The sequence below is a fragment of the Nerophis ophidion genome, linkage group LG25 (assembly GCF_033978795.1).
Source record: "Nerophis ophidion isolate RoL-2023_Sa linkage group LG25, RoL_Noph_v1.0, whole genome shotgun sequence".
Classification (NCBI taxonomy): Eukaryota; Metazoa; Chordata; class Actinopteri; order Syngnathiformes; family Syngnathidae; genus Nerophis; species Nerophis ophidion.
This window is the reverse complement of record NC_084635.1, coordinates 27,548,831-27,574,955: the sequence shown is the minus strand read 5'-3', so window position 1 is coordinate 27,574,955 and position 26,125 is coordinate 27,548,831. Positions and strand designations below refer to the sequence as shown.

Sequence of the window (26,125 nt, the reverse complement as noted above, 5' to 3'; positions counted from 1 at the left end):
CCCTCGCGCTCTGCCGCGCTCTCCTTCACCCCTGGTGACGTGCCGTCGTCTGGGTGCAGGCCTGTCGGGGGTTGTCCCTAAGGCGGCCGGACCTGTGGCCGGGAGGTTTGGGGCAGTGCGATCGACTGGTTCTCGGTGGACAGTGGGTTCCGAGGGCTGGATCACTGCCCCGCCGGCCTGTGTATGGAAAGAAACCAAGCGTAGGGATCGAACCCTGGGCCTTCGTATTGTAACCCTGTGCTGCCTAAGTTTGATTTGGTTTTCTCAATTTGTTCAAAATGTGTTTGTTTTGTGAGTTAGCGTCACCCAAGACCTTCTTATTGTGAGGCACATGCATTGACCCCTTTGCCACCAGCTGCACAAAAAAACTTGAGGAAATAATGTTCATAGAAATGTTAAATTACAAGAGGTTCAAGAGGCCGTTGTTCAATATTTTGTTTATAACCAATCGCCTCAAATTTGTTTCCCTTCAGCCTGAAAACATAATGCTACTAGACAAGAAAGCACCATTGCCAAGAATTAAACTCATTGACTTCGGCCTCGCCCACAAAATTGAAGCCGGAGTAGAGTTCAAAAACATCTTTGGAACGCCCGAGTTTGTTGGTAAGACTGGTTGTTTTACTTTGTGGTGTTGTGTATTCTTTCCTTTAACAGTGCATGTCGGTTTCTTTAAGCACCTGAGATTGTCAACTATGAGCCACTGGGTTTGGAAGCAGACATGTGGAGCATTGGCGTCATCACCTACATCCTGCAAGTGAAAAATAATTACTTCTAAAATTGATCTCGTATACTGATCGCACTGCATCTTACGCCCTAAACAGAGTCATTAACTGCACACCTCTTTATTTCATTCCAGTTTAAGCGGTGCTTCTCCCTTTCTTGGAGAAACTAAACAGGACACACTCAGGAACATTTCTGCTGTGAACTATGACTTTGATGAAGAGTTCTTCTGCAACACCAGCGAGCTGGCCAAAAATTTCATCAGTCTGTTGCTGGAGCGAGACAAGAAGTAAGAGTTTCTTAAGACTGGCATCAGACATTCCATGTTAATGTTTCAACTCATTTCATTGCAGGAAAAGACTCACTATTCAAGATGCTCTCAATCACCCATGGATCAAGGTAATGTCAAATGTTCCACTTTGCTGTGTCTCTAGGGCATGTCGACATGAAAGTTGACTTCTATGAACCGGCTCAAATTGACACTTTTTAGTTGTGACTTGGGGCAGCACGGTGGAACAGGAGTTAGTGCATGTCTCTCACAATACAAAGGTTCTGAGTAGTCCTAGGTTCACTCCCAGGCTCCCGATCTTTCTGTGTAGAGTTTGCATGTTCTCCCCTTGACTGCGTGGGTTCCCTCCGGGTAGTCCGGCTTCTTCCCACCTCCAAAGACATGCACCTGGGGATAGGTTGATTGGCAACACAAAATTTGCCCTAGTGTGTGAATGTGAGTGTGAATGTTGTCTGTCTGTGTTGGCCCTGCGATGAGGTGGCGACTTGTCCAGGGTGTATGCTGCCTTCTGCCCGAATGCAGCTGAGATAGGCTACAGCACCCCCTGCCACCCCAAAAGGGACAAGCGGTAGAAAATTGATGGATTGATAGTCGTGACTTGAGTTGGTCGACAAAGATGGGCTGTCCACATAAAAGGGACCAACTTAAATTTGTCATATTATGAATTTTTTTCTCCATTCAAAACACTTTCTTGTGGCTGACATAACATATGGTGGTTCTTTGGTCAGTATTTTGTTTTACAGACCATCTTCTAGCTGCTTTATGACTTGTATGCTCCGTTTTTGCAGTCTGATAGGTCATCCCCTTTCATAAAAACACTAAGGGCCTGATTTACTAAGACCCCAACAAGTGCAAAAAAACATGTGCAAGCTGTAAAATTGTGTGTGCTATTAGGCATGTTGCAGCTGATTTACTAAGACTGCGTACATCTTGGGTGTCAAACTCTGGACCCCGTGTAATTTAATTTGGCCCTTGAGGCAATATCAAATTAACATTAGAGCTGGCCCGCTGGTATTATACAGGGGTGGTGTCGCTGTAACACCGCACTCACCGCTAATACTCATACTTGCCAACCCTCCCGATTTTCCGGGAGACTGCCGAATTTCATTGTCCCTCCCGAAAAACATTCTCCCGATCTCCCCCCGGACAACAGTATTGGGGGCGTGCCTTAAAGGCACTGCCTTTAGCGTCCTCTACAACCTGTCGTCTTGTCCGCTTTTCCTCCATACAAACAGCGTGCCGGCCCAGTCACATAATATATGCGGCTTCTACACAGAGGTATGTGAATGCAATGCATACTTGGTCAACAGCCATACAGGTCGCACTGAGGGTGGCCATATAAACAACTTTAACACTGTTACAAATATGCGCCACACTGTGAACCCACACCAAACAAGAATGACAAACACATTTCGGGGGAACATCCGCACCGTAACACAACATAAACACAACAGAACAAATACCCAGAACCCCTTGCTGCAATCTTTCGGGATGCTACAATATAAACCCCCCGGTATTATTAGCCTGTGGAAAAAGTTAAGTGTTGATATTTACCTCAGAAGGCTGCAAATAGAAAAGAGGCATTCAATTTCAATTTGTTATTAAAATTGTATTTAATATGCCATTGATGTTTTTTTCCGTTTGTTTTTTGAAAGTTGATTTTGCGCTATTAAGTTGTATAAGCGTTGCTTGTTCCATATTCAGTGTTAAAGCAAATCAGTGTAGCGAACTGAGCAATAATTATTGATATTTTTATATTTTTATTATTGTTATTTGAAACTCGATTTTGCATGTCACTATACAGTTATATAAGCTTTGCTTGTTCAATATTCAATGCTAAACTAGTTGGGGTCCCTATTAAAAGGTTAATTTGTTCAACTTTGGCCCGCGTCTTTGTTCAGTTTAAAATTTTGGCCCACTCTGTATTTGAGTTCGACACCACTGGCGTACATGATAAGTCTACAAGTGATGCGGACCATCTTTTTTCATGTACTCCCGGTGGTCACAATGGAAATGTTCATTCATTTACTGCACATCCACGACATCATGCTCCAAGCTGTGGGGATTTGTTGTGGAACATGCAGCACACAACTATGTCACCTTTTTTTGGGCTACAAGACAGGGGCATGCTCCAGAAAACCAAGAGAACTAACTTTGGTGCGATGGATTTAAAAATGTAGTGTTGCAAGAAGATTTCTATATACAAAAAAAAAAACCTGCCATGTAAAAAAAAAATCCAACAGACACAAAAACGAATCATTTCAATCAAATCATCTTAAAGACAATGTAAATGTAATCATTAAGTTGGAAACTTTTAGCGGCCACTAATTTTGGGTCTCTCTTCAGCACGCTCAAAAGATACATGCAAACGGCCACCGTTTTGCACCAATGGCTGTGTCATTGTGAAATGGCAACTGATGGAGAGAGCATTGTTAATATCTGTTGACTTATTTGGACTGTCTTAATTAAAAAAGATCTGTTGAAATACTGTATGCCTTAAGTCACATTGCATTTACATCCCCTATTGTGGCCATTTCTACAATCAGCATATATTCTGCATATACATGAAAACACCCTAAATCAGACCTGGGCAAATTCAGGCCCGTTAAGCTTTTTAATCTGGCCCGCCGGACATTCCCAAATAATTTTTTTAGATCTTTAATTTGGAAACTGTAGCTGCCATTATGATGTGCAGTGATGTTTTTAAATGACCGTAAGTCTTGAACTATACAAAGTATTTCAATGGTTGGAATCTGCGCTTCTGCATGATATACTAGTTACTATGTTAATCTAATTAGTTACTATGGTAATCTAAGTCACAGCAGCGCAGACGAGGCACCAAGCAGTGTGGGTGGGGAGCGTTTCCACAGTGTTTCCAGAGCGGCCAGCTTGAAATGCAGGGACAGACGCGGAAGGAGATTTTTACAGCAAACTTCTAATGCTAAGTGATCTATCAGATCGTAAGTGTTTTTATTTTTACCCTTCACCTTTGTATTTCACTCCGTTTCGCTTGATTGTTAAGGATGTCGATTGAGAGAGGGTGAGACGTTCATATTTTGTCAATATTCAGTGTTTTATCCTTCATACAGTTGTTGTAAATTGTAATTTGTAAATCCCAAATTCTTTATTTTCATGTACATTCTGGGTGTCTCACTCAGTAGAAAATAAAACATTCCATTCCGTTTTTTAGTGTTTTTAGCATTCAATAAAACATAATTATGAGGTATTATATTAGTGTTCCTAAAAATATATATTCCGGCCCCCAGGCATTTTTTTTCTCAAAATTTGGCCTCTGAGTCAAAATAATTGCCCAGGCCTGCCCTAAATGTATTGCGCTTGCTATTTTGCTCAATTAAGAGGCACAATAGTTGACGCATGAGCTTTATTTTGCACGTGTTTTGAGTGGATCAGGCCCAAAGTACCATGATTGGCATGGTTTGAAATATGGCACATACATTTTATGGATTCTGTATCAGGGCCACTTTAAACATATACTGTATTAACTATGTATTGTTTGAATCTTGCAGCCTAATGAGCACAAAGAGGAAAATAAAGGTAAAGAGATTCGGAAGAGAGAGAGGCGCCAGCTTAAGACCAAGCGCCTGAGGGAGTACACAATAAAGTCCCACTCAAGCATGCCGCCTAACAACACCTACGTCAATTTTGAGCGCTTTGCCAAAGTGGTTGAGGACATCGATCATATGGAACGGTTGTTTATCAGCTTGGCCGCGTCCCATGATTCTCTGCAAGAAGATATCGATGCCATGGTCTCTATATATAATGAGAAAGAGGCCTGGTACAAGGAGGAGAGTGAGGGGGCGCGTCATGAGTTCTCACAAATCCGTTACGAGTTCCGTAAACTGGAGGCCTTGAAGAGGAGTCTTCAGGATGACATGCAGTCTTTTAGCTCCAACCTCAGTAGCGTCAACAGCCGCTACCAAGAAAGACAGAGGCACTTTGATGCACTCCGCCTGGAGCTCAGCAATGAGTTGAAATGGGTGCAGGAGGAGATGGGTTCATGTCCCGTGGACGGAGGTGGTGGTTTCCCCAATGGCAACTTCAGCTCTGTTTTCAACAATGAATTAAATGAAGCCCTGAAAGAGTTGCTGAACCCCTCTTGCGGAGGAGAACTGCTGTCTGGGATCAACCTGGACCTAACTGAAACTGGACAGCAAAGGTAAAATGAAAAGTCTAGAAAGGGTAACTGTGCAATTTAGGGTAAAGAGTTTGGACTTTGAATGTGTGTACTCTTTTTCAGAAGAGGGTTTAATGTGGATCAAGGCTGGTTGGGGGTTCGGATTAGAGTAAGGACTTTGTATTGTCACACTTTTCTAGTAAATGGGGTTTTGTAAGTTAGGGTTAGTCACTTTAAAATGTGTATTCTTTATTCAAAAGTCATCATCACTCTTTGCCAGCAGAGGGTGTTTCATGCCTCCCCTGGAAGTGTGAGGCCTCATGGTCTCTGTGCCCTTCAAAAAGCCCTCCATTTCCGTGCCCTCATCTTCTTCATCTCTATCACTGTCTTCTGACTGAAAAAAAAGTATATACAAGTAGATAATGTATCTATAAAGCATGTTAATTTATGAATTTGGTCATATGTACTCTTTCAAACCCAATTTTTATCTTTTTATGATAAGGGTCACCACAGCGAGCTTTCTTCACAGCTATGGTTTTGACTTAGCTTTTATGCCAAAGGCCCTTCCTTACATGGGAATTTAACCCATACCCTAAGGCAGAAGCATAGCATTACACCACCACGGATACCGTACTGACCCCAATATACAGTATTGTTTTTAGTGCTATTGAGCGATTAAGAAAATGAGACATTAAATTATTATCCGTAATGAATTAATAAAATTTTTTTTAAATGCTGACAATGCCACCAATTTGAGGTATTTTCATTCAAATGAATTACATTATTGTAAAGAGATGTATAAACCCCCCCAAAAAAATGCTGTATAATTCGTTGTTTTTTAGATGCAGTCTGTGGTCTTTACTAAAATAAAATATCAGGTCCATATAAAGTGCTAAAGCTAAATATAATTTAAAAAAAACACCTTTCTGAGAAATAATTTTTGAATGCTGCACTTAAACTCGGCAAATAATATAAAATAAATAAAACAGAGCCGTCACTGAAAGTGGCATGTGTTACCAAAAGTGGTTTAAGAAAATAAATTATTATATTTTTCACAAATGACATAGATGTTAAACTTTGTAAAACAGATCGGATGAGATGTTGCCTATAATTGACTTTCCTGGTGGTCAATTATCAATGTGTAACATTATATCGCCTTTTTAAACCTTATTTAACGATTAAACATTAAGTTATTTACAAACAAGCTTAGGTTTTCATTGTTCGCCATCACACACACGGGCAGTTAAAACAAGATTCTCCTCCTTGTAAATGTGCTCTTATTTTACCGGTAACAAAATGTATTTTGATCATTTTCGAAATAAAGGGGACCACAAAAAATTGCTTTTTTGGCTTTATTTTAACATATGATCGGTACATTAAACAAATGTTTCTTATTGCAATCAAAAAAATAATTTTGCCCTTAATATAGTGAACATACTAGACAACTTCTCATTAGGTAGTAAGCAAACAAACAGTGGATCTACATCTAACATCCACTGTAATGATACCAAATACAAGAGCGTTCCTAGTCGACACTAGTATGATTACATCCATATTTTTAAACTTTTTAATTTGTATTATGTTTATAAACTCACGAAATACGTCCTTGGACAGATGAGGACTTTGAATATGACAAATGTATGATCCTGTAACTACTTGGTACCTGATCGATAGCTAAATCTATGGTATCATCTAAAAATAATATTGTAAAGTATCCAAAGAATAATAAGGGAATTTTACATTTTAACGGAAGTGTAGATAGAGCATGTTAAAAAAGTAAGCAGATATTAACAGTAAATAAACAAGTAGATTAATAATATATTTTCTACCACTTGTCCTTAATAATTTCGACAATACAATAGAATGAGTAATGACACAATATGTTACTGCATATGTCAGCAGACAAATTAGGAGCCTTTGTTGGCTTACTTACGACTAAAAGACAAGTTGTCTAGTATGTTTACTATTTTATTTAAGGACAAAATTCTTCTTTGATGTAATAAGAAACATGTGTTTAATGTACCGTAAGATTTTTTTTGTTAAAATAAAGTCGATGATGCCATTTTTTGTGGTCCCTTATATTTAAAACAGTATTTGGAAAGTACCAAAAAGTATCAAAATACATTTTGGTACCTGGGACAATACTCGTTGAGTGTGAATGGTTTGTCTGTCCATCTGTGTTGGCACTGCACTCAGATGGCGACCTGTCCAGGGTGTACGCCGCCTTCCGCCTGACTGTAGCCGAGATAGACTTCAGTCAGACACCCACCCTGCTACTCTCTGGATGTTTTGGAGGACTTTGAGTTTTGACAAACTGTTTTGTTTTTATGAGATCCAATCCGTATCGATTCGGCCAGAATTTACTGAAATAAAATATCACAGGGAAAAAAAAATATCCCTTTGATCTGACCCAGAAGCCGCAACATTCACATAAAAAAATGTTCCATTCAACGCTACGTGATATGCCGTCAGCAGAGACGCAGCGGCTACAATACAAACTAGAGTACAAGGTCAATTAGTCTAGCGCTGTTGTCATCTGTCATCGAGAAAAAGTCTCTTTTGTGACTCACGGGGTGGCAGAAGATCAACCCCCCCCTCCTGGTGCCCACATATGCGGTCCTCTCCAAGGTTTCTCATAGTCATCATTGTCACTGTCACCGACCTCCGACTAGGTGTGAGTTTTTCCTTGCCCTTATGTGGGCTCTGTACCGAGGATGTCGTTGTGGTTTGTGCAGCCCTTTGGGACACTTGTGATTTAGGGCTATATTAATAAACATTGATTGATTGATTGAAATATATGTTATGTTGCACAGAGTGAACATGTTGTTTTTTAAACACCATAATAAACAAAGTACACGCATGCAAATGTATTATTACAAGAAAAAAAGGAGAAAAAATCGGATTGGTATTGGAATATAAACAAAGTTGCGGTGTCACTAGGTATGGATATCTTTCACATTTGAAACGATACAGTAAAAACTACTGGTACCTGGGAATCGATACCAGGACGCTATACCAATTTTCGGTAACTTTGTGTGTGTTGATGTGGTAATAAATGTTAATTCTATAATAAAAAAATCGAAATTAAATTATCATTATATAATTATTTACACAGAGCTTATGATACCCAATTTTGATTGATCGATTGAAACTTTTATTAGTAGATTGCATGGAACAGTACATATTCCGTACAATTGACCACTAAATGGTAACACCCGAATAAGTTTTTAAATGATAAATGGGTTGTACTTGTATAGCGCTTTTCTACCTTCAAGGTACTCAAAGCGCTTTGACACTACTTCCACATTTACCCATTCACACACACATTCACACACTGATGGAGGGAGCTGCCATGCAAGGCGCCAACCAGCACCCATCAGGAGCAAGGGTGAAGTGTCTTGCTCAGGACACAACGGACGTGACGAGGTTGGTACTAGGTGGGATTTGAACCAGGGACCCTCGGGTTGCGCACGGCCACTTTCCCACTGCGCCATGCCGTCCCTTTTTCAACTTGTTTAAGTCGGGGTCCACGTTAATCAAGTCACGGTAATTTTTACATGCTGTTTTCTTACACTTCTGACACTCTCAAGTATTATATTTGCATGCATTTGCAATTCCAAGACATTAGATTGCAGTAGTGTATCGCCTGCAGAGCACTTTAAAGTATACAGTGGGGAGTTTTGCATAGCATTGAAAGTGTTATGTCTGTAAATAAAGCCAACAAAACTGAAGATGTTTCTCTTTTTTTGAGTGCAGATTCTAAGATATCACAGGAAGTGTGCATTCCTAAATAAAGCAAATGTACCATGACAATAATTGTTTTAATTTGTGACCCAGCCCAGAGCTCCGAAGCACAAGTGGGAAGATTGCCTTACCAACGGAGTTATGAGCACCGGTAATAGAACATGGTTCATAAAATATGGCTAAAATTTTATTGGGAAAAAATTATATTGAAAAGTGTCAATGTTGTCTTTGATTTTGTCTTTAAAAATATTTGTCAAAAAGCAAGTCTTGAAAAAGAGAGGCCTTTTCGGGGTCATCTATTTCTTGGGGTCTGTATGGTAACATGGAAAGTACAAAAAGGTTCTTCCGCGTGACAAATTTGAACACATTTCCAAATCCTGGGTTTTCTTGACAAGACAAGCCATGGAGCGCTAAATATTGTTCATCCAACCCTGAATTGTGTGTGTTAAATATTTCTATCAGTTTACCTCATCAGAGTCACCAGCCAGCATGTTTGCGATGGTCGTTCCTGGATTCAAAGACATCAAAATGCATGAAGACACAGTAAGGTCATGTTACATTATGGAGGATGCATTTAGAAATGTCCAGTATTTTGCAAACGTTTCAGCAAGTTTTTAATTAGTATAGCTATTATTATCTTGTCAAGGATGTTGTAAAAATCGGATATGACTGAAAAGTATTCGTCCTTTTGTTTGAAAACGTTTTAATTTGGAACCTACCGCCATCTGCACCTTTACGATGTAGTAAAAATAATTCCTGAAAAGTGAGGGTTCGACTGCTTCACTTTGTGAGTGACTTTTTTGTGCCACCTAAGGTATATTGTTGGTTTGAGGCATAACAAGCCAGCAGAGCAGTAAACTCACTAATGTAAGAAAAATAGAAAACAAGCTACTGAAGTTAATTACTTGGTTAATTTACCTGCTATGATGTCATTAAGAGGGAGCTGTTGATCAGACATTTGACATCCTTCCGTCTCACCATCCTGGCTTTTTTCCTCAACAGTATCTTCCTCATTAACTGTAAGACATATATTGTATGTATGTAGGACATAAATATAAGACATATATCACAAATTATACATGTGTGCGTGTATATGTATATTTACGTACATGTGTGTGTGCGTGTATATGTATATTTATGTATACGTATGTGTGTGTGTGTGTATATATATGTATATTTATGTATAAATGTGTGGGTGTGTGTATATGTAAATGTATATATGTGTGTGTGTGTGTGTATATATACACACGTATATATATATACAGTATATATACATACACACACATATATATATATATATATATATATATATATATATATATATACATACATGTGTGTATGTATGTATATATATATATATATATATATATATATATATATATTAACATACATACAAATATATAAATATATACTAGTGCTGTCAAAGTATTAGTTTTACAATATATTATCATTATCTTTTTATCTTTAAATAGTCACATTTAAATACTTGCTTTCATCATCTGAATATATAATATTTTCATGCAAATGCAGTTTTATTTTCAGAATGCCATTCATCCATCCATCCATCTTCTTCCACTTATCCGAGGTCAGGTCACGGGGGCAGCAGCCTAAGTAGGGAAGCCCAGACTTTCCTCTCCCCAGCCACTTTGTCCAGCTCTTCCCGAGGCGTTCCCAGGCCAGCCGGGAGACATACTCTTCCCAACGTGTCCTGGGTCTTCCCCGTGGCCTCCTATTGGTTGGACGTGCCCTAAACACCTCGGGTGGAATCCTGACAAGAGGCCCGAACCACCTCATCTGGCTCCTCTCGATGTGGAGGAGCAGCGGCTTTACATTGAGCTCCTCCTGGATGGCAGAGCTTCTCACCCTATCTCTAAGGGAGAGAGTCCCGCCACCCGGCAGAGGAAACTCATTTTGGCCACTTGTACCCGTGATCTTGTCCTTTCGGTCATAACCCAAAGCTCATGACCATAGGTGAGGATGGGAACGTGGATCGACCGGTAAATTGAGAGCTTTGATTTCCGGCTCAGCTCCTTCTACACCACAAAGGATCGATACAGCGTCCGCATTACTGAAGTGACTGCACCGATCCGCCTTTCGATCTCACATTCCACTCTTCCCTCACTTGTGAACAAGACTCCGAGGTACTTGAACTCCTCCACTTGGAGGAGCTCCCCAACCCGGAGATTTTCAGAGTGTCAAATGGTAAACAATTTACCTGAATGCACATTATTTATTTGCTCAAAATTTGGAAGGAAAATGCACATTTTTCACATAAGTGCACATTTTGAAAAATTACTGGCAATAAGATCTATATATAGCACAGTCTCTACAGTCTGTGTGTACTTACACTTTGCATGGCTTATTCTTTGAAACAAGCATATGTTACTAGCAGGATCAACCAGGTAAAGGTTTTGGATAATAACTTTGCGGTGAATTTGCGTTTATACATGATTAATGCAATATTTGTTTGTGATTAATTGCCTTAGCTTTGACAGTTTTAATAAAGACAGACACAGAGAGATTCTGTATACAGTATTTCACAAAAATGGGTACGTTCTCACATTTCTGCCAATATCTTATTATATATTTTCATGGGACAACACTGAAATAATACACTTTAATACCATATAAAGTAGTCAGTGTACAACATGTATAACAAATATATCAAAAAGGTTAACACATAGCCATTAATGTTTCAACCACTGGCAACCAAAACTAAGGGAAAATGTATAAATTGGGCCAAATTTCAAATATTTGTTGTAGAGCCATTATTATTTGTTTCGTTATTTTCCAGCGTTGACTTAACTCTTTTAGACATGGAGTGGTAGTCCTCATCCATTCCTCCATGATGGCAATACAGAGTTAACTTCATTTTGAAGATGCCCTGCACATGCTCTAATGGGGTCAAGTAGCACCAAATTCTATTACTAAAAAGCACTAAAGAGTCTCAGGATTTGGACATTTTCACATAAGTGTGTAATCACTTTTGTTGCCGGCAGTGAAGACAGTAGAGGTTGTATGCTGAGTTATTTTGAGAGGACAGTAATTTTACACTGTCAACAAGCTGTGCACTGACCTTATATTGTACTAACGTGTCATTTCTTCAGTGTTGTCTTATGAAAATGTACAATGAAATATCTGCAAAAATGTGAGCGTTGAGTGGTTTCTAAAAGGGTTTTGTGTGTGCGTGCATGCGTGTATTTGTCTCACATGAACTCATATAATCGCCATCCTTCTCCTTGATTTGCTGCACCATCCTCTTTCGAGTGTTTTCCTCCTACCACGGGAGCCAAATTATAAGAAAAAAGGAAACCAAGTGAGTTAACACCAAGCAGCTTTTCTGTTGATTCTTTATATTTGTTGTTTCATCCGCATATATTCAAACAATTTGACGGCTTTAAATAAAAATGTAGAACAGGGGTGTCAAACTCAAATACAGAGTGGGCCAAAATTTAAAACTGAACAAAGCCGCGAGCCGAGGTTGAACAAATTCATCTTTTAATAGGGACCCAAAAAAGTTTTTCATTGAATATTGAACAAGCAAGGCTTTATATAACGTCATGGTGACATGCAAAATTGAGTTTAAAATAATAATAATAATAAAAATTAAAAAATATCAATGGCATATCAAATCAAATTTATATAAAAATTGAATGCCTCTTTTGTATTTGCAGCCTTCTGAGGTAAATATTAACATTGACTTTTTCCAGAGGCTAATACATTTGAAAATGAAATAATGAATAAATCAACCATTCAGGCCTTTTTACTGCTCAGTTAATGTCAGGGCTCAGGTGGGTGGGCTTAGGGGGGCGTGGTTTGTTGGTAGCAAGGAGGGGATGTATATTGTAGCGGTCCGGAAGAGTTAGTGCTGCAAGGGGTTCTGGGTATTTGTTCTGTTGTGTTACGGTGCGGATGTTCTCCCGAAATGTGTTGGTCATTCTTGTTTGGTGTGGGTTCACAGTGTGGCGCATATTTGTAACAGTGTTAAAGTTCTTTATATGGCCACCCTCAGTGTGACCTGTATGCTGTTGATCAAGTATGCCTTGTATTTACTTACATGTGTGTATAAGCCACATATATTATGTGACTGGGCCGGAGGAAAAACAGACTTGACAGGTTGTAGGGGACGCTAAAGGCAGTGCCTTTAAGGCACACCGCTATTATTGTTGTCCGGGTGGAATTCGGGAGAATGGTTGCACCGGGAGATTTTCGGGAGGGGCACTGAAATTCATGAGTCTCCCGGGAAATTGGTGAATGCGGTGTTACAGCGGGACCGCTGAATAACACCGGCAGGCCAGCTCTAATGTTGATTTGATATTGCCTCAAGGGCCAAATGAAATTACATGGCGGGCCAATTTTGTCCCGCGGGCCAGAATTTGACACCTATGATGTAGAACAACTACAGGGGTACCTGGTGTTGCCCTGCACCATCAGGTCATATTCTGGAGGTACTTTTGAGGTATCATCAATATCAGCTGCTTAACACGTGAATGCTTGAGGACAATAACTGATTTTTTAATTATAATTTTGGTCTAATATTTTATTAGCTGGGCAGCCTGGTGGACAGGGGGGTTAGTGCATGTGCCTCACAATACGAAGGTCCTGACTTGTCCAGGGTGGACACTACCTTCCGCCAGAATCCAGCTGAGATAGGCTCCAGCGACCCCCAAAAAAGAACAAAAGTTAGAAAATGGATGGATGTACAGACTGATTCCATATTTTTTTTCTTCAGAGCTGATAGAGCTCATATTTGTTTTTACTCTGCTTGATCTAATGTTTATTCTTGATTTATTTTAGAGTTTCCTAAAGCCATAAAGTTGCCATTTGAAAAATATTGTTCAAAATGTATTACTATCATTACACATACTGGTGGCATATCAGCTTGTACTTCTGTTCATTACTTTCCGCCAGTACGGGTGGTTTCTCAGCCTCCATTAATTCCAGTTTTTCCCTTCTTTCCGCTGTGCAGCAAAGATGGCAGTGATTGAGGATTTTAAGTGTCTATGGGTCTATCGCACTATACCACACTTGTATATGTGTATGTACTTTAACACTCAAAAAACCTGGTGTAAATACAGAAGAGCGCAAATTGAGAAACAACTCTTTGAGATCATATCAACTTTCCGATTTTCTTCCGGTGTCTCAGAAATGTTAACAATTTGTTGCTTAAATAGTGTAGTAGGATTTCAGAGTCACATACCTCTTGTCTGAGATGTTTTTCCCGCTGAGACTCAAGAAAATAAAAGTTGGAAAAGTTTTCCACCTGCATCTTGTATTGCTCCTCCAGCTGCTCCTCGATCTGCTCGTATTCATCCATAAACAACGGCCTGACCGATCAACAAAAGACATCTTGGTAAAAGACATCCATTCTTCCTTTTTTTACTGCTCATCCTTCAGCCTCACAGGAAATCACAGTTGGCAGATCCAGTATTGCAGGTACCGATGGCGGTCTATTGGCTTCTGCAATACTGGCTCTGTGTTTGTACCAGGGTTCTGACACGCGGCCCGCGAGACGTTATTTTGCGGGCCCCACTTTAACATGAAAGTTTAATGTTAGTGCCGCCCGCGAGTTTTATATGAATGGCGCTTGACAGCATTGTGTTATTTGCGTCCAAAATGGCTCTTTCAACATTCTGGGTTGCCTACCCCTGCGTTAGTGGAAAAGCGGCAAATGAGTGAAAGCGACAGAGACGTTGCCATGGAGACGAGGGTTTTCTTACGTGCCTGGCTGCAGTCACAGTGCAACACCTGTCCGTCAGTAATAACAGTCCCCGATAACCTGGACCAATTAAGACCGTTATTTTGTTTTTTTATTGTATAATTTGCATTGCCTCACACGATGAACACTACATATATTTCTATATGACGCCGGATAATACTCCGGGGGCAGTCACTTTTTTGCGCTCGCTATCCTGGTACTTTATTATTTAATATTACCCACCGACCGCCGTGTTGCCCTAGGGAGGAAAAGCGGAACGACACACATTGCGGAAAAAACAATATTCTCCGTGCGTGGGCTAAATACAAATATATTACACAACTCCAAACATGTCTTTTTCAAAGCCTGCAGTTAAGAGAAAGGTTAGTGATGAGCAAAGACAATTCCAGGAAAAATGGGAGATGGAATATTTCTTTATTGAACACTGCGGCACCCCGACGTGTCTTATTTCCACAGAAAAAGTTGCGGTGCACAAGGGATACAATTTGAAACGTCATTATACAACTGGACATGCTGAGGAGTATGCAACATTTTTTTAAGCAATCTTTTCCTGCGGCGCAGCCTCTCCTGGACTCTTCATCCAGTGGGCCCCAGGTGAATTAAGTTTGAGACCCCTGGTTTATACCAAAATGACACCAAAATATGTAGTATTTCACAACTCTACTGTCCAGAACATTGGTTCTTAGCTGCTTTGGCTGCAGGACACATTGTCAACACTAAATGACAAGAACTCGCCACCGAAACCACACAGAGAATAACATATTTCAGAAATGTATTTCTTAAATATATTTTAAGCTAATAACAACCAACTGCACAGCCCTATCTAGTTATATTTCTTCTCAGTCCTGCTGCACATTAAAACTTCTTGTTCGCTTTGTGTTGTTTGCGCCTTCATAAGCATCGTCTCTACGTATTTGTTCCAGGAAATTATTTTGAAATATATACTGTTTGTTATATTTTCTTTAATTTCTATTACAATTGCTTTATGTTGCATTACTACAAGAAGCTTCAAAATGTATTTTATCTGTCTTTAATTTGTAAACAAGGATACTTGCAGTCTTTACAGCCGCCAGTAATCATTGCCATTTGTTAGTCAGTCAGTTCGTTAGTTACTGATTCTTCGCCTTATTTAGTTCTGTCCAAATGTTCCTGTGTGCTTACTACTTTTACTGGGTAGAACAGATAGCATGATGATTAAATTGAGCACTGCTTCCACCAAGAGCAGGGGTAGGGAACTTATGGCTCTAGAGCCAGATGTGGGTCTTTTGATGACTGCATCTGTCTCTCAAATAAATCTTAGCTGACATTGCTTAACTCGATAAGTAATGGATAATTCCACTGGTAATGATGTTAAAAGTAACGATCAAAATACAAAACATTCTCATGCATTTTAATCCATCCATCCATTTTCTACCGCACCTGTTCAAAAATAACAATGTTATTCAAAAGAATTAGAGACTTATTATTAGGGCTGTGAATCTTTGGGTGTCCCACGATTCGATTCAATATCGATTCTTGGGTTCACGATTCGATACTATATCGATTTTTTTGATTCGATTCGATTCTCGATTCAAAAACGATATTTTTCTGATTCAAAACGATTCTGTATTCATTCAATACATAGGATTTCAGCAGGATCTACCCCAGTCTGCTGACATGCTAGCAGAGTAGTATATATATTTTTTTAAACTTTTATAATTGTAAAGGACAATGTTTTATCAACTGATTGCAATAATGTAAATTTGTTTTAACTATTAAACGAACCAAAAATATGACCTATTTTATCTTAGTGAAAACTTTGGACACAGTGTGTTGTCAAGCTTATGAGATGCGATGCAAGTGTAAGCCACTCCGACAGTGTTGTTCTTTTTTTTATTTTTATAAATGTCTAATGATAATGTCAATGATGGATTTTTAATCACTGCTCTGCTGAAATTATAACTAATATTGATACTGTTGTTGATAATATTCATTTTTGTTTCACTACTTTTGGCTTGTTCTGTGTCGTGTTTGTGTCTTTATTGCAGTTCTGAGTGTTGCTGGGTCAGGTTTGGTTTTGGAATTGGATTGCATTGTTATGGTATTGCTGTGTATTGTTTTATTGGATTGATTAAAAAAAAAATTATAATAATATATATATTTTTTAAATCAATTTTTTTTTTTTAATTTAAATTTAAATTTAAATTTAAGCCCCCTGGTAGGGTCTCCCAAGGCAAACTGGTCTTAGGTGAGGGACCAGACAAAGAGCAGCTCGAAAACCTCTATGAAAAGTAAAAACAAAGGACCCAGATTTCCCTCGCCCGGACGCGGGTCACCGGGGCCCCCTTCTGGAGCCAGGCCCGGAGTTGGGGCACGATGGCGAGCGCCTGGTGGCCGGGCCTGTACCCACGGGGCCCGGCCGGGCACAGCCCGAAGAGGCAACGTGGGTCCCCCCTCCAATGGGCTCACCACCCATAGCAGGGGCCATAGAGGTCGGGTGCATTGTGAGCTGGGCGGCAGCCGAAAGCTGGGGCACTTGGCGGTCCGATCCTTGGCTACATAGGCTCGCTCTTGGGACGTGGAACGTCACCTCACTGGGGGGAAAGGAGCCTGAGCTAGTGCGCGAAGTAGAGAAATTCCGGCTGGATGTAGTCGGACTCACTTCGACACACAGCAAGGGCTCTGGAACCACTTCTCTTGAAAGGGGCTGGACTCTCTTTCACTCTGGCTTGGCTGGCAGTGAGAGGCGACGGGCTGGGGCGGCAATTCTGGTTTCCCCCCGGCTTAAAGCCTGCACGTTGGAGTTCAACCCAGTGGACGAAAGGGTAGCCTCCCTCCGCCTTCGGGTGGGGGGACGGGTCCTGACTGTTGTTTGCGCTTACGCACCAAACAACAGTTCAGAATACCCAGCCTTTTTGGGTACACTCGAGGGAGTACTGGAGAGTGCTCCCCCGGGTGATTCCCTTGTTCTGCTGGGGGACTTCAACGCTCATGTTGGTAACGACAGTGAAACCTGGAGAATGGTCGCCCGGATCTGAACCCGAGTGGTGTTTTGTTATTGGACTTCTGTGCTCGTCACAGTTTGTCCATAACAAACACCATGTTCAAACATAAGGGTGTCCATATGTGCACTTGGCACCAGGACACCCAAGGCCGCAGTTCCATGATCGACTTTGTAGTTGTGTCATCGGATTTGCGGCCTCATGTTTTGGACACTCGGGTAAAGAGAGGGGCGGAGCTTTCTACCGATCACCACCTGGTGGTGAGTTGGCTGCAATGGTGGGGGAGGATGCCGGAAAGACCTGGCAGGCCCAAACGCATTGTGAGGGTTTGCTGGGAACGTCTGGCAGAGTCTCCTGTCAGAGAAAGTTTCAATTCCCACCTCCGGAGGAACTTTGAACATGTCACGAGGGAGGTGCTGGACATTGAGTCCGAGTGGACCTTGTTCCGCACCTCTATTGTCGAGGCGGCTGATCGGAGCTGTGGCCGCAAGGTAGTTGGTGCTTGTCGTGGCGGTAATCCTAGAACCCGCTGGTGGACACCAGCGGTGAGGGATGCCGTCAAGCTGAAGAAGGAGTCCTACCGGGTTCTTTTGGCTCATAGGACTCCAGAGGCAGTGGACAGGTACCGACAGGCCAAGCGGTGTGCAGCCTCAGCGGTCACAGAGGCAAAAACTCGGACATGGGAAGAGTTTGGGGAAGCCATGGAAAATGACTTCCGGATGGCTTCGAAGCGATTCTGGACCACCATCCGCCGCCTCAGGAAGGGGAAGCAGTGCACTGTCAACACCGTGTATGTTGAGGATGGTGTTCTGCTGACCTCAACTGCGGATGTTGTGGATAGGTGGAAAGAATACTTTGAAGATCTCCTCAATCCCACCAACACATCTTCCTATGAGGAAGCAGTGCCTGGGGAATCTGTGGTAGACTCTCCTATTTCTGGGGCTGAGGTTGCTGAGGTAGTTAAAAAGCTCCTCGGTGGCAAGGCCCCAGGGGTGGATGAGATCCGCCCAGAGTTCCTTAAGGCTCTGGATACTGTGGGGCTGTCTTGGTTGACAAGACTCTGCAGCATCGCGTGGACATCGGGGGCGGTACCTCTGGATTGGCAGACCGGGGTGGTGGTCCCTCTCTTTAAGAAGGGGGACCGGAGGGTGTGTTCCAACTATCGTGGGATCACACTCCTCAGCCTTCCCGGTAAGGTTTATTCAGGTGTACTGGAGAGGAGACTACGCCGGATAGTCGAACCTCAGATTCAGGAGGAACAGTGTGGTTTTCGTCCTGGTCGTGGAACTGTGGACCAGCTCTATACTCTCGGCAGGGTTCTTGAGGGTGCATGGGAGTTTGCCCAACCAGTCTACATGTGCTTTGTGGACTTGGAGAAGGCATTCGACCGTGTCCCTCGGGAAGTTCTGTGGGGAGTGCTCAGAGAGTATGGGGTATCGGACTGTCTTATTATGGCAGTCCGATCCCTGTACGATCAGTGTCAGAGCTTGGTCCGCATTGCTGGCAGTAAGTCGGACACGTTTCCAGTGAGGGTTGGACTCCGCCAAGGCTGTCCTTTGTCACCGATTCTGTTCATAACTTTTATGGACAGAATTTCTAGGCGCAGTCAAGGCGTTGAGGGGTTCCGGTTTGGTGGCCGTGGGATTAGGTCTCTGCTTTTTGCAGACGATGTGGTCCTGTTGGCTTCATCTGGCCGGGATCTTCAGCTCTCACTGGATCGGTTCGCAGCCGAGTGTGAAGCGGCCGGAATGAGAATCAGCACCTCCAAATCCGAGTCCATGGTTCTCTCCCGGAAAAGGGTGGAGTGCCATCTCCGGGTAGGGGAGGAGACCCTGCCCCAAGTGGAGGAGTTCAAGTACCTAGGAGTCTTGCCCACGAGTGGGGGAAGAGTGGATCGTGAGATCGACAGGCGGATCGGTGCGGCGTCTTCAGTAATGCGGACGTTGTACCGATCTGTTGTGGTGAAGAAGGATCTGAGCCGGAAGGCAAAGCTCTCAATTTACCGGTCGATCTACGTTCCCATCCTCACCTATGGTCATGAGCTTTGGGTCATGACCGAAAGGATAAGATCACGGGTACAAGCGGCCGAAATGAGTTTCCTCCGCCGTGTGGCGGGGCTCTCCCTTAGAGATAGGGTGAGAAGCTCTGCCATCCGGGAGGAACTCAAAGTAAAGCCGCTGCTCCTTCACATCGAGAGGAGCCAGATGAGGTGGTTCGGGCATCTGGTCAGGATGCCACCCAAACGCCTCCCGAGGGAGGTGTTTAGGGCACGTCCAACCGGTAGGAGGCCACGGGGAAGACCCAGGACACGTTGGGAAGACTATGTCTCCCGGCTGTTCTGGGAACGCCTCGGGATCCCCCGGGAAGAGTTAGACGAAGTGGCTGGGGAGAGGGAAGTCTGGGCTTCCCTGCTTAGGCTGCTGCCCCCGCGACCCGACCTCGGATAAGCGGAAGAAGATGGATGGATGGATGGATGGATAAAATGAGAATCGATTCTGAGTCGCACAACGTATTCGATTCGATTTGTATTCAAATCGATTTTTTCCAACACCCCTACTTATTATACTCTAAAAATGTTGGTCTTACTTAAAAAATGCACGCATTTAGTTGTATTCAGTGTTAAAAAATATGACATGGCTGTCACGGTAATACATTTTAAATATTTGGCTTTCATGGCTCTCTCAGCCAAAAAGGTTCCCAACCCCTGATCCAGATTGTAAACACAAATAATCTTTCTTTCTGGCTCTCATCAAAGGCGGATACTTCCCTTCTCTCCTCTACTTTTGCGTCTCGTTTTGTCCTGTCTTAACCTTCGTGGAGCAAATCTTTTTTGCACTGCTCCCCAAAATCTAAACAGTGGAATTGGTCAACTGCCCTATCAAAAAAATCTCAACAATATAATTTGTCAGAGTGGCAGGACAAACATTTTTAAAAATTCCAATGAATTGAATCATAAAAATCTTCTCTGCTGCTCACAAACGCAACCTCACCACTGACACCCACTATTTGAGAAACACTAATTGGCCAGAGAATGTGAATGTGAGTGTGAATGTTGTCTGTCTATCTGTGTTGGCCCTGTGATGAGGTGGCAACTTGTCCAGGGTGTACGCCACCTTCCGCTTGAATGCAGCTGAGATAGGCTCCAGCACACCCCGCGTTACCCCAAAAGGGACAAGCAGTATAAAATGGATGGATGGATGGTCTAAAGCAGTTCCTACATCTGATGAGGGGAAGCGTGAAACCAACCTCACACTTTGCAGTGTCTGGAGTCTCCTCTGGACCATCTCCAACTGCAACTGTTTCTTTTCTTTCTTGGCATCCAGACTGGCTACATCAGAAACAACATTCCTCATCATGACTTTGGTCTTCTCCACACTTTCCTTGATAAAGAACAAAGACTTTATGCGTATGCGAATATATGAAGACAAAGAAATACAGAGTAGGTTGGTCCCATTTATGTCGACGACCCATCAAAATGACAACCCAATCGTGTCCACATAAAATTTGAGCCGCAAGGGGTCGTTAATGTTAAAAATTGGTCGGTTTATGTTGACGTTGTCATGATAACGTCGTCATTAAGAAGCAGAGCGAAACAAAAACTTTTCAGTATGAAATAAAAGCATGGCGGTACTAACCCTTCTATCACAGCAACTGAAAAAGATAACATGGTCGTTGAGGTCCAAAAAAATATCCCTGAAAGAGGTTATGCCCGAAATCGTGTTATATAGAAATCCTTATTTTGTTACCCTTTGGTTTTGGAAAGAAGTTATGCACTGTTGCCCGTTTGCCTTAACCTCTGTGGTGAATATTGCCCTTTTGTGACATGACGTGAATGGAGGATTGTGCTCCCACGTCACAGAATGAAGTGGGCACTATCCACAGAGGCGGCCCAAGGCATAAGCGAACTAAACGCTTGCTTAGGGCCCCCAAAAGCAATGGATTTTAACTTCAGTAGACTGTGCGCTCTTTGTACAAAGTAAACATTAAATATGAACAAATAACTAAAAATATAAACTAGTAATTAAAGACTAATATGTGCAAGACTGATGAGACGAGATGACACTTCCTGTCAATGAGAAAGGACGCAAACAAAAAGGCCCCGCTTTTGCTACCGGATTTTTGTTAAGTCCGAAGATTTTGACCACTGATTTGCGATCACAGCCACAGGAGAGTCACCTGGCATCTTCGACCTGATTTCGGTCAGTGTAGAGGCACTGATACGCTGAAATAAGACAAGTTGGAAGAGCCGTTAGACGCAAGCCATCAGGTCAACCAAAGAACGAGATTCCTCTACAGAATCTCCTCTCTGGTCAACAAAAGCACCTTGAGGATTCTCGCGGGAACTCTCATTCAACCCTTCTTCGATTACGCTTGCACCTCCTGGTACCCCAGCACCTCCAAAACCCTCAAATCTAGACTCCAAACATCCCAGAATAAGCTAGTCCGGTTTGTTTTAGACCTCCACCCCAGATCACACCACAATCCAACCCACTTCTCCAAAGTGGGCTGGCCAGGGTGGAGGACAGAGTAAAACAACTTGCACTGAGCCTAGTCTATAAAATCCGCTACACCTCCTTGATACCGAAGTACATGTCAAACTACTTCCTTAACGTAAATGACCGCCATAACCACAACACCAGGGGGAGCTCCACAAACCACGTTAAACCCAGATTCCGATCTAACAAAGGTCTTAACTCATTCTCTCTCTATGCCACATCAATGTGGAATGCACTCCCAACAGGTATAAAAGTAAGTGCATCTCTAACCTCCTTCAAAACCGCTCTAAAACAACACCTCCAGGCAACTTCAACACTTTACTAATACCTTCCTCCATTCACATCCCATCTCCCCGGATTATAAACAACTCAAATGTACTTCTAATGTATATACTTGTTCTTATGCTATCTGAACTCACTATGTTTTCTGCTGGCTGTACATATCCTACTAAATAAGACCTACACTGTTTCAATGTCCACATTTCTCTGTTGATGCAATTGTTGATGACTGAAGTTCTGATATCAACCAAAGTTCCTCATCCCACCCCCCGGATTGTAAATAATGTAAATAATTCAATGTACATACTATGATGATTAACTTGTGTGATGACTGTAATATGTAGATAGTATATATTTGTACCATGAATTGATTAACGTGGACCGCGACTTAAACAAGTTGAAAAACTTATTCGGGTGTTACCATTTAGTGGGCAGTTGTACGGAATATGTACTGAACTGTGCAATCTACTAATAGAAGTATCAATCAATCAATCAATCAAAAGAGTCTTAACGCAATTCAAAGTGGTTGCCTAGCAACCAAAAAGCTACGGCGAGTTTACAGCCATTTTAAAGTGCTTCCAACGTCGCAGAGTGATACAAGTTGACTGGCTGATACCTCACATTTATCTCTGAACGGCGAAAGGTATGAATTTGTTGAAACAAACAAGTTATAAGTGCCGCAAGTCGCTAAAGCAACTGCCGTTAAGACACAAAAGGCACTGACGTCATCGACCTGCCGCGATGCCAAAAGTTAAAGGAGAGACTGAAATTCCGAAACACTCAGTGTCAGCCGACACAGGACACAACTGGGAACAAGATTTGAGACTGGACACAGGACATGATGTGAATCAAGAAGGGGTACTACAAAAAATACTCCATGAATTTTAAGAAGAATTTAAAGAAGAAATTAAAGAAATTAAAGAAGAATTGAAAGAAGAAATTAAAGAAGTTATGGGTGGATGGATAAATGATATGAAAGCAAGAAACACTTCAATAATGAATAAAGCTAAATATGTTCTAGACCAGGGTCGGGAACCTTTTTGGCTTGGAGAGACATACAAGCCAAATATTTGAAAAGGTATTTCCGTGAGAGCCATATAATATTTTTTTTAAGACTGAATAAAACTAAATGCGTGCATTTTTAAGTAAGACCAACATTTTTAGAGTATAATAATAACTGTTATTCTTATTAATAACATTGTTATTCTGAAGCTATCCATCCATCCATTTCCCGCCGCTTTATTCCCTTTGGGGTCGCGAGGGGCACTGGTGCCTATCTCAGCTACAATCGGGCGGAAGGCGGGGTGCACCCTGGACAAGTCGCCCCCTCATCGCAGGGCCAACACAGATAGACAGACAACATTCACACACTAGGGCCAATTTAGTGTTGCCAATCAACCTATCCCCAGGTGCATGTCTTTGGAAGTGGGAGGAAGCCGGAGTACCCGGAGGGAACCCACGCATTCACGGGGAGGACATGCAAACTCCACACAGAAAGATCCCGAGCCCGGGATTGAACCCACGACTACTCAGGACCTTTGTATTGTGAGGCAGACGCACTAACCCCTCTTCCACTATGAAGCCCTGAAGCTAACTAGCAATAAATAAAATACTTCTTACCATTAATGCGACTTCTTGTACAGGTGCTGTAGAAAGCGGATGGATGGATTAAAATGCATGAGAATGTTTTATATTTTGAACGTTATTTTTGACACTGTGATTACCAGCGGAATTATTCATTACTTACCGTGTTAAGCAATGTCAGCTAAGATTTATCTGAGAGCCAGATGCAGTCATGAAAAGATCCACATCTGGCTCTAGAGCCATAGGTTCCCTACCCCTGTTCTAGACCAAAAATCACTTCATATTCTCTACTGCTCACTAGTGTTACCATATCTGAGTTACTATGTGTAGAAATATGGGGAAATAATTACAAAAGTACACTTCATTCACTAACAGTGTTACAAAAAAGATCAGTTAGAATAATACATAATGTTGGATATAGAAAACATACAAACCCTTTATTTATTGAATCAAACATACTGAAATTCCATGACATAGTGAAATTGCAAACAGTTAAAATTATACACAAAGCAAACTATAACCTGCTACCCAAGAATATACAACAATTCTTCTCAACAAAAGAGGAGAAATATAATCTTAGCGAAAAATGTAATTTAAAACATTTGAACGCACGTACAACACTTAAGACATTCAGTATATCAGTATGTGGAATTAAATTATGGAATGGATTAAGCATAGAAATCAAACGATGTACTAATATGATCCACTTCAAGAAACTCTTCAAACTTAGTGTTTACAAAGTACAAAAAAGAAGAATCATGATAAACTTTCTGAATGTATTCATCCATCCATTCTTTAATTCTCAAAATCTTACTTATCTCAACGTATGGAATATAACTTACTTCACCAGTTATTTATTTTTATTTTGATACTTATGGAGTATATTGTGAATACATTGAGAACAGGAAGTGAACAAAAGTTTTAGCAACTGTGATGTAACAGAAAAGGGGTAGGATTTAATAAGCTCTGCTTCTTCCTACTCCTTTTCCAACATGTTGAAAAGAGAAACTGGAAATTGTGATGTATCATGTTTTATGCTTGCATGTTCCAAATAAACTCAAACTCAAACTTTTACTGTAAATACAAAGCTTTATCACTTGGACTGTTCAACCCCAGGCCACTCTTGTAACTGAATGTTTTCTACATTTTAAGATTAGGAACCATATGTGGCACTCTGGACATCATTCGTTCATTCATTGGTATTATTTATGTTCTTAACTGGGCCACCCCCATATCTTTATAAATGACATGACACCCCCATATCTTTATAAATGACATGTCATTTGTAAAGACATGCTAGGCTGACAATAGGATAATGTAAACAACATTGCCAGAGCCGCAATGAGTTTATAGTAGGTGTGTGAATGATCAACAATCAATATTATTGGCGGAAATAGAGGGCCCCAAAATCAAAGTTTGCTTAGGGCCCTGCACCAGCGGTAGGTTTGAACATCACTGGGTCAATGTTTTGCTATTTTTATTTATTTATTTATTTTTTATGTCTACTTTTTGGAGACTTTTATAAAGATTTATTGTGTAAGTGTTACGATCTGGTTGCATGTCTGCAGAGGTTGTCTCTTGCACGATGCAAAGGACGGCAGCAAGCAGCTTGCAGGTAAGAATGCTTGTTTAATTCCAGTAGGAGGCACAAAAATATACAGTCTAGCGTGAAGCTAACGGATATCAAAAGGATCACCAACGGCAAATACAATTCCCGTTTCCATATGAGTTGGGAAATTGTGTTAGATGTAAATATAAATGGAATACAATGATTTGCAAATCATTTTTAACCCATACTCAGTTGAATTTTCTACAAAGACAACATATTTGATGTTCAAACTGATAAACATTTTTTTTTTTGCAAATAATCATTAACTTTGGAATTTGATGCCAGCAACACGTGACAAAGAAGTTGGGAAAGGTGGCAATAAATACTGATAAAGCTAAGGAATGCTCATCAAACACTTATTTGGAACATCCCACAGGTGTGCAGGCTATTTGGGAACAGGTGGGTGCCATGATTGGGTATAAAAACAGCTTCCCAAAAAACGCTCAGTCTTTCACAAGGAATTATGAGGCGAGGTACACCCCTGTGTCCACAACTGCGTGAGCAAATAGTCAAACAGTTCAAGAACAACGTTTCTCAAAGTACAATTGCAAGAAATTTAGGGATTTCTA

At 41.4% G+C, this 26,125-nt stretch overlaps 2 protein-coding genes across 2 annotated transcripts in view; one reads left to right on the top strand and one right to left on the bottom strand.

The window, feature by feature from the left end:
• dapk2a (death-associated protein kinase 2a) overlaps nt 1–8,875 on the top strand; it is a 32,207-nt gene extending 23,332 nt beyond the window's left edge. The window contains exons 4-8 of the mRNA XM_061887736.1: nt 474–603; nt 675–750; nt 857–1,009; nt 1,074–1,119; nt 4,537–8,875. Coding sequence (XP_061743720.1) covers nt 474–603; nt 675–750; nt 857–1,009; nt 1,074–1,119; nt 4,537–5,190 — 1,059 coding nt within the window. The 3' untranslated portion in view covers nt 5,191–8,875. The remainder of the gene's footprint in view (nt 1–473; nt 604–674; nt 751–856; nt 1,010–1,073; nt 1,120–4,536) is intronic.
• LOC133543212 (clusterin-associated protein 1-like) overlaps nt 5,174–26,125 on the bottom strand; it is a 39,005-nt gene continuing 18,053 nt past the window's right edge. Inside the window, exons 6-11 of the mRNA XM_061887737.1 lie at nt 20,835–20,968; nt 14,089–14,215; nt 12,099–12,165; nt 9,807–9,905; nt 9,356–9,396; nt 5,174–5,538 (exon numbers count right to left, since the gene is read on the bottom strand). Coding sequence (XP_061743721.1) covers nt 5,398–5,538; nt 9,356–9,396; nt 9,807–9,905; nt 12,099–12,165; nt 14,089–14,215; nt 20,835–20,968 — 609 coding nt within the window. The 3' untranslated portion in view covers nt 5,174–5,397. The remainder of the gene's footprint in view (nt 5,539–9,355; nt 9,397–9,806; nt 9,906–12,098; nt 12,166–14,088; nt 14,216–20,834; nt 20,969–26,125) is intronic.